The sequence below is a fragment of the Rattus rattus genome, chromosome 6, assembly GCF_011064425.1.
Source record: "Rattus rattus isolate New Zealand chromosome 6, Rrattus_CSIRO_v1, whole genome shotgun sequence".
In the NCBI taxonomy this organism is placed as follows: Eukaryota; Metazoa; Chordata; class Mammalia; order Rodentia; family Muridae; genus Rattus; species Rattus rattus.
Window position 1 is genome coordinate 23,165,899 of NC_046159.1, and position 8,041 is coordinate 23,173,939.

At 50.4% G+C, this 8,041-nt stretch overlaps 2 protein-coding genes and 1 non-coding gene across 3 annotated transcripts in view; 1 reads left to right on the forward strand and 2 right to left on the reverse strand.

Annotated features, from left to right (window-relative positions):
* Positions 1–1,254: 1,254 nt before the first annotated feature.
* Positions 1,255–6,027, reverse strand: Phb2 (prohibitin 2). The gene is made up of 10 exons (XM_032905708.1): positions 5,742–6,027; positions 5,507–5,591; positions 5,155–5,234; positions 4,149–4,333; positions 3,401–3,530; positions 3,181–3,284; positions 2,691–2,768; positions 2,181–2,257; positions 1,781–1,786; positions 1,255–1,603 (listed from the first exon to the last, which is right to left on the reverse strand). Exons 1-10 carry the CDS (start codon positions 5,866–5,868, stop codon positions 1,576–1,578), a joined length of 900 nt encoding a protein of 299 aa, XP_032761599.1. The 5' UTR covers positions 5,869–6,027; the 3' UTR covers positions 1,255–1,575.
* Positions 2,853–3,112, reverse strand: LOC116904791. The gene has a single exon (XR_004388453.1). It is a non-coding gene; the product is annotated as a small nucleolar RNA U89 (small nucleolar RNA).
* Positions 6,028–6,115: 88 nt separating the features above from the next.
* The window catches only part of Emg1 (EMG1 N1-specific pseudouridine methyltransferase), an 8,277-nt gene continuing 6,351 nt past the window's right edge, over positions 6,116–8,041 (forward strand). Inside the window, exon 1 of the mRNA XM_032905710.1 lies at positions 6,116–6,413. Coding sequence (XP_032761601.1) covers positions 6,246–6,413 — 168 coding nt within the window. The 5' untranslated portion in view covers positions 6,116–6,245. The remainder of the gene's footprint in view (positions 6,414–8,041) is intronic.

The window sequence follows — 8,041 nt, forward strand, 5'->3', positions numbered from 1 at the left end:
TGTTGCAGAAGTGGCTCTCCAGTTGGCTGCTTGCCCACTGGAAGAACACAATGGCCCCAGCCCCTCCTCCAACCCAGTGTGATTTGTCATCTGGTAGATCCAGAACCTACTAGAAGCAGACCTTGGCCTCGGGATTGTCTACGCACTCAAGGGGCCTCAGTCAGTCAGTCGGCCGGCAGCGGCATTCCTCTAGCGCTCGATCGGCGGTAGATCAATTTATGTTGGCTGACTCTGGGTCCATCTTCCAGTGCAGTGTTGGATGGTTGAAGTACGAAGCTCCTAACACTGTCTGGTAAAGATGGCCCCCGGGTCAGTTCCCTCAGCAGTGACCTTGGAGCCTTGAAGACCACCGACGCCTCCAGACCAACAGCCTCTGACCTTTAACCTTCTGGATGTGGGGTGTGTGTGTGAATCACCTGGCAAAGGGGAACAATGGGGAAGAGACAAAATGGCTGCCTTCAGAGCAGCAGCAAGATTTGGAAACACATTTGGTCCCCGGGCACTTGCATTGTCTTTCCACCCTGGGAACGCGGATGTCAATGGGGATCATGGGTTACTGATCCAGGTTCATTGGCCTGTCTATCTTAGGTTGCCTAGACCTCAGGAGAGACTACTTCCTCCAAGGATCTGAACCCCTCTAGCCCAGTTAAGGTTCACCTCTCCCACATTGCATTGCTTTATGGTTCACATTTCTTGTCTACCCAGAAGGAAAAGATAGCAACGGAGCTATCCTATGAGCAATGGCTTGGTTTCCCCAGTACTTGAGACTCAGGGTCTTCAGAAGAGGTAATGTGTGGAAAACAGGCACTTGTTCAGTTGGCCTCCAGGGCTGTGGGGGTGGGAAGGCCACCTCCGTAGGGATCGTACCTGGTGACTAACAGCACACTGGGCTTCGGAACACTGAAACCCTGGGGAGGAACGCACCGTCTCCCAGAGCTGCTCAGAAGCTGGTTACCAAGGAAGCAGCTCCCCTTGGGGTCATCACGTTTAGTTTGGCTCAGCAAAGCCACAGCTGCTCCATCTTTTAAAAAGATGTTATTAAGTCTGTGGGTTTGTTTGGTAGACCTGGAGGGTGGCGTAAAGGGTGTAGTTTGGCCTCTGAGATGGGCTGCTCCCAGCTTAGGTCCTGTTTTGAGGACCCAGCAGCGGCAGAGTTAAGACTGCCACAGGCTAGACTGCTTGTGCCCTCTACTGGCAAAGACCCAGGGTGCATGCGTGGCCAACTGTGTGAAACTTAGACGCAAACCTTTTGGCTTTAGTTTAAGTAATAAAAATTTTATTGAGACTTCCTGGCATGGTGGTTATCTCCCCCCATTCAGGGAGAGGGACAACACTACAGGAAATCACTGAGAAATCACTGTCTCCTGTCCCCCCCCTTCCCAGCCAATACAAGAAGGAGGAAAACCCCTCTGAAAGGGTTGGTCTTCAGTCTTCCTTAATCCAAGAGAGCAGATACAGAAGAATCCATCACATGATGCTTGGGTCAGGGTGGGGAATGCTTGACCCCCTAGCTGGCCCCTCCAAACTGGAGAAGTGTGCCAACTTCTCTGGTGGTGGGGTTCTTGATGTCCATACTCACTTCTTACCCTTAATGAGGCTGTCACTGTAGAACAAAGGAAACATTCATAACATTACCAAGGTCGTAAATGTGGGGTGCAGAACACCTCAAACCACCCCTTCTTCCTAAATGAAGGTCTGACTGTGGAGAAAGGGTAGGTGTAGGGCCAGGTCCAGGAAGCAGATGGCCCCAGGACTCCATAGCAAGGAGGCAGTCACTTACCTTCCCCTGTAGCCAGCATGCCGTGAAGTGAGCAGGAAATATGTGGGAAGAGAAAGAGGTGATTAGCTGCAGGCCCCAGCTGCTCTAGACCCCTCTGCTCCCCAGCGAGGACAGCTCTTCATTTCTGCTCTTGTTACCAGCAAGGCAGGACAGGTTCTCACGTGAGGCTATCAGTCAGCACTTCTTAAACATTTATAAATAAGATGACTTTCCATAAGACGTCCTGCTTTGCTTTATAAAATTGGCTCTAGAGGATGTAAGATAGGAACTGCCAAGCAGCCAGACACCCACTTCTCTGACTAGTGTTCAGGGAAACTGTCAAGGGCCCTGCTGACTATCTAGACAGAGTCCCCGGGAGCAGACGCAGGGGCTTTGCTCTCTGTACAGTGGGCTCTCTTACCGAGTAAAGCTTTCATCCTGCAGATTCAGCACAAGGTTGTCAGCTGTGAGATAGATCCGGTTCTGTGATGTGGCGATCTACAGGACAGGGAATAGATGAGTTAGCAGAGGCTTCAAGATTGTGACTCAGGGGGTTGGGGATTTAGCTCAGTGGTAGAGCACTTGCCTAGCAAACACAAGGCCCTGGGTTTGGTCCCCAGCTCTGAAAAAAAAAAAAGAAAAAGAAAAAAAAAAAAAAAAAAAAAAAAAGATTGTGACCCAGTGGCCACCCAGTGGAAGACATAGTAACAGAGCTGGCTTCTGATCTAATACAAAGATCAGGGTGCAAAAAGCCTTGGTGCCACAGTTCTGCAACAACCGTAAACACAAAGCCTGGGGAGCACTGCGGGGTCAGTGGAGGAGGAAGGGTGCCCAAGGACACTGTTTAGGTAGAGACTCAAGCCAGTGTGACTGTGGCTGAACACTTTCAATCTCGATCGGCAGCCCTTCCACAGTGAGGCCTTCCACTCACCGTCTTAGAGATGTTCTGGGCAGCCCGGATCTTTCGGAGCTTGATATAGCCAGGATTCTTGCTCAGTGCTTCTCCAAGGTGAGCAGACAGGGTTAAGGATTCTTCTGGGCCAGGTTACATCTGTGACAATCTCCCCCACCCGCCGCCAAGAGCTCTTTGGGCTGTCAGATTCGAGGTCTGCGCTCACATGGCTACTCACACTTTGCTCCTCCTGTGGGCCTCCCTACAGGATGCTGCCAGCACTGTGGTGGCAGCTGACAGAGGTGAGGCCAGCAGTGCTATTGATCTGGCCTTACAGCAGGGAGTCAGGCCTCAGGCGCCCCCACCAAGATTCCAGATCTCACTAGTTGTCCTGTCCTCCCACCACCCCCAAGCCAAGAGTCAGTAGGCCAAGTCGCATTCGCCTTAGTCTCATCAACCGGCCCATGGTGCAAGATGGCGAACAGGCTGTGCCAGGGGAGAGGCCAAGCTCTGTGCAACAGAAGGATATCATCTTGGCAGCCTCCGCCTCCCCCTCAGCCTGCACAATCTTCTGTCGTTGTTCCTGCTTTGCTTTCTCCACCAAAAACTGGGCCCTCTGGGCTTCCTGCTGGGCTGTGGCATAAGTGAACTGATGTTATAGCTGTAAGGTGTAGGAAGCCCACACACATGTGGTCCCCCTTCTCCGGTCTCCAGAAGCCCACCGACCTCGCCTGCCTCCATGGACTTACCCACTTGTTTGGCTTCTACAGCAGCTGTATACTCTCGGCTGAAGCTCAGCTCTGTGATAGCTACATCGTCCAGGATGAGGCTGAAGTCCTTGGCACGCTCTGTCAGCTCTCTTCGGATCAACAGAGACACCTGGGGGCAGGGGTTGGGAGGGGAGGTTTGGTTTGAGGGGATCAGAGAACTGAAAGGAAGGTGGCATTGCTGTAACTATCTGATCGCCAGAGCTCCTGAGTATGGGCATCAAACCTACCACCTAAATCCTTAAACATTCACTAGAAAAACATGGTTCCCTTTCTCCATGTGACAGACAGGGCAGCATCAGACAGGTGTCACGACTGTCCCGTGTCACACGAGTCCTAATCTCTTTTCAATTTATGTATCTCCTTAGCTCCCTGTCAATCGAGGAAAGCCCTTTAGAGACGTGGGAAAGGGTACACAGCTATTGTTCTCCCCTGTGCTTCCTTCTTAACGTCCACTGCTATCAGGTTCTACAGCGGCGTCTCCTTATTTCCCACAGTCCAACTGGCCATGCAGCCAAGGAGAACCTGAGACTTCTGATCCTCCTGCTTCTACCTCTAGTGCTGGGATTACAGGCATGTACCACGCCTGGTTTAACACTTGGGAATACAACCAGGATTTGTGCACGCTAGGCAAGCACTCACCGACTGGACTACAGATCCATTCCACCCCATCCTGGAACACCTTTTATTTAATAGCCAGTAACCCTGACCAAGGAGACAGGGGTCAGACCTGAGCCCGCTGGGTAATCAGCTGCGAGGCATTGAACTTGGCCACCACACTCTTGAGCACCTCATTAACAATGGACGGCAGCACTCGCTCCTCATAGTCTAGGCCTAGGCGCTGGTACATGCTGGGGAGCTCCTGGGCATTGGGCCGAGACAGTACACGCAGGGAGATGTTCACCATCTGCAGGTCTGAGGGAGAGGTCAGCAGTGGCCGGTTAAGGCCAAATTCCCCCTTTCCCAGCATCTTTTCCTATGAGTGCTACCCACCATGCCTAGTGTTACACAGTACAGACTAGCACTCCACTGGGAAGATGATCATGTCAATGAGGAACATGTGGACAACACGGGTGAGACAGATCCTAGTTTACTGAGAAATCTTTTCTATAGGCCTTCCACTAGTACAGCTTTAAAAAAAAATTTTTTTTTTTTTTTTGCTACTCCTCCAAAGCGGATTCACCAAGCAGCACAATTTTGGGTTTCCCCCTAATCATCTGGAGAACCAGAACTGTGAACTGTTTATTTCCAAGGCCTATGGCTTAGCCAACGAATAAGCCACATACACCGCAAACAGCACAAAGAAGCACATTTCTGGGGGCTACTTGCCTCAGTGTGTACATGGGAATAAGGCAGAGGCCTGGGGAATCTCAAAGGCAGGGCTTCTAAATGTGGTCTACAAGGAAACAGCTAGTGAAGAGTGGGGGCACTTTCTCCAGAGCAAGGTGTACTGTGGATGTAATCAACAAGTCAACAGAAAAAAGGCCTTAAAAAAGGGCTTGGATCCAGGCAGCAAGGAAGAAAGGCAACTCTTATTTCGTTTATGCTAAGCAGAAGGTAACGTTAAAACGTGCACACATACTAACATGTACTGTTTTGAACCGTGAGGCATGGCTCTTTTGCAGACATAGAATACAAGACCTAAGAAACACTACCATTTCTGGCAGCCTCGCCAGGCTCATTTTACATTTCTGTCTTTCCCCACGTGCCATGCAGCTCCCAGTTGCCCACATTACCTTTGGAGCCTGTGGGGGAGGAGATTTTTCGAGGTCTGGCCCGAATGTCATAGATGATGGGGTACTGGAACCAAGGAATCCTGGAAAGGAGAGGTCAGGGACACGAGTTGGGAAACTACAGTTTCATTGATTTTGACCAGTTTCCCCTCACCACTCGTCCCTGGGCCTGTTCCTCCCCATGACCACAGACAGGGAGATTCTCTTTTCCCGGTCAAGAACAGCCTTTTATGCTGCCACTGTCCTTACGAGAAGGAGTGAGGAGGGGAAAAAGCAGTATCGAATCCTGTTGTTAAGTCTGGCTACAGCCGTCAAGGGTGAAGGGTCAGGGCCTGCTCGCTCTGCCCGCCATTACCTGAAGTGAAGGCCTTCGGCTAGGATTGTGTCCTGTTGTACGCCACCAATACGATTAAAGAAGATGGCTCTGTGACCACCTTCCACTGTGGAGAGAGGGGTGGGAGTCAGGACAAGCTGCTGGTCAGGCTCAGGCGGGACAGGGATGAGGGAGCATGGAGGCGCGGACACTTGGGGGAGGTAGGACAGTGGGTCTGGAGACCGCGAGGTCCGGTCAGTGGAAGGAGGTTGCTCACCAGTGAATACCGACTCACGGACGCCGTAGGCCACAGCCCCGGCCCCCAGCAGCAGCTTCAGCGCCGTGCCCATGCCCCGAGGCCCGGCGGGCAGGCGTCCCGCTAGGTCCTTTAAGTTCTGGGCCATGTCTGATTCTCCTGAAGGCGGCGGCACCAGTGGTCAGGAGGGGGTGCCCGCCAGCTTCTACCCCACTCCAGTTTACACACCTCGCCTTGCACACGAGGATTGGAGGCCTTAGAGCTCGCGGGAGAAAGGGCACCGGAAGTGCGTTCTCTCTGAACCCGCCCCCGTTTGCTTAGGCGGACCCAAACCTCGCGCACAGTAATGGCGCATCCGGAAGTCCCGCCCCCTTTGGAGGTGTGCCCTCCTAGAGAGGCTTCCGTACAGGTATCGCCATTTTCAAGCGCCCTCTTTCAAAATGGCAGCTAGAAGGAAGTTTGCAGTGAGGCGGACGTGAAGTTCTAACTTAAGGACCTTAGCGTAACTTCCGGTCTGCTTACAAGATGGCTGCGACCAGTGGTGGCTTCCAACCTCGTGAGCGGCGTTTTTCAGTGCAGGAACAGGACTGGGACCCTGCGCCGCCTAAGAGGCCCCGGCTTGGGGCAGGAAGCAAGTGCGGAGGCCGTAGGCTCATTGTGGTGTTGGAAGGGGCCAGTCTGGAGACAGTCAAGGTAGTTTTGAACAGTGAATGCGGAGATTCTGTGGGGCACAGAATGAATGGAAAAACGGAGCCGTGAAATTTGCTTTTGAAGGATGACCTAGTTTTGCAGGCGGTTGACATCCTGGATTGGCAGTGTTTTCTTTTGCTCTTGACTCTCATTTTAGCTTTTAGTTAATTTATCAGGGACTCTGTGATATAAAATGCAAAATGGGGGAAGCATTGAGGTTTCCCACATTTCTAAAGGCCAGTGACTTCCTCAGCCTTTTATTGCTAAGGATTTGATGTTTTATTTTGTTAAAAGGCTTTCGGCCGCCAGCTTGTTTTATATTTACCTATTTTGAAGTATGTCTGGATCAGATTATTTAAAAAGCCTTCGTCTTTGCTTTTTTACCCCCTTAAATATTTATTTTACCTTTTCTTATGCATACAAGTCTCCATGTGGATGTGAGACACCTCATGTGGGTGCTAGGAAGCTAACTTGGGTCCTGTACAAGAAGGCTTTGTCATAACCCCTGTGCCATCTCTCTTGCCCCCTCCTTCCTTCCTTCTTTCTTTTGTCTTACCTTTCAGAGCTAAACTTGTTCATTGGTTAGATCCAGAAGTCATCCCCCCAACCCCTTCCCCCAATACACACACACCCCACACACACTCTGGATGGTTGTTTTTTGTAAGTCTTGGAATGCAGTCGAGGTTGGCTTGGAACTCTCCACCTTCAACCTCCTCAGTACTTGGATATTTATAGGTGAATTTCACCATGCCAGACCTGACCTGGATTTAACTTTGGTCCTTAGCCCTTTCCTAGTGACTGTGAGAAAACAGGTTTGCTCTTCCTTTGTAAGGTGGTTGTATACTAAACCACACAGGATCTGTATTGACAGTCCTGTAAAGGTGGTTAAGAGTGTTTCCTGAGAACCCGAGGTGAGAGTCATTTCCATTTGTTCTTCATGTACACTTTATTAAACTAGAAAACTGTTTTCCCCTTCTACTCTTTTCCCCTAGACTTATTTCTGAGTAAACTGGAACTATCTTCAGACACACCAGAAGAGGGCATCAGATCCCATTACAGATGGTTGTGAGCTACCATGTGGTTGCTGGGATTTGAACTCAGGACCTCTGGAAGAGCAGTCAGTGTAACCACTGAGCCATCTCTCCTGTACCCTCCCCTTCTATTTTTTATTAAGTGATCAATTAATCAGATTTAAAATTTTCTATAGTCATTTCCAACCTAACTACAGGCTTTTATATATTCCTCCCTCAGTGGTTATCATCATTCATCATCATTATTATTGTTTAAAGGTTTATTTATGTGTATTGGTGTTTTGCTTGCATGTATATCTCTGTAGGATGCCAGATCCCCTGGAACTGGAGTTACAGACAGTTGTGAGTTGCCATGTTGGGGCTGAGAATCGAACCCAGGTCCTCTGGAAGAGCAGCCTGTGCTGTTAACTGCTTATCTATCTAGCCCTTATTGTTATTCTTGTTGACAGGGTCTCACTGTGTAGCTCCTGCTGGCCTGGAACTCACTGATATCTGCCTGTCTCTGTCTCCTGAGTGCTGGGATTAGTGGCATGCACCACGACACACACCTAGCTGCTTTTCAACTCTTTGAATGTTAATTTGGACATTATTGGACTAGGA

Coding starts and splice junctions, on each gene's coding strand:
- Phb2 (XM_032905708.1), bottom strand. CDS start 5,868: ATGGCCCAGAACTTAAAGGACCTAGCGGGACGCCTGCCCGCCGGGCCT. Junction 5,592..5,741: donor CCGTGAGTCGGTATTCACTG/GTGAGCAACCTC, acceptor CTCTCTCCACAG/TGGAAGGTGGTCACAGAGCC. Junction 5,235..5,506: donor GCCGAAGGCCTTCACTTCAG/GTAATGGCGGGC, acceptor TCTCCTTTCCAG/GATTCCTTGGTTCCAGTACC.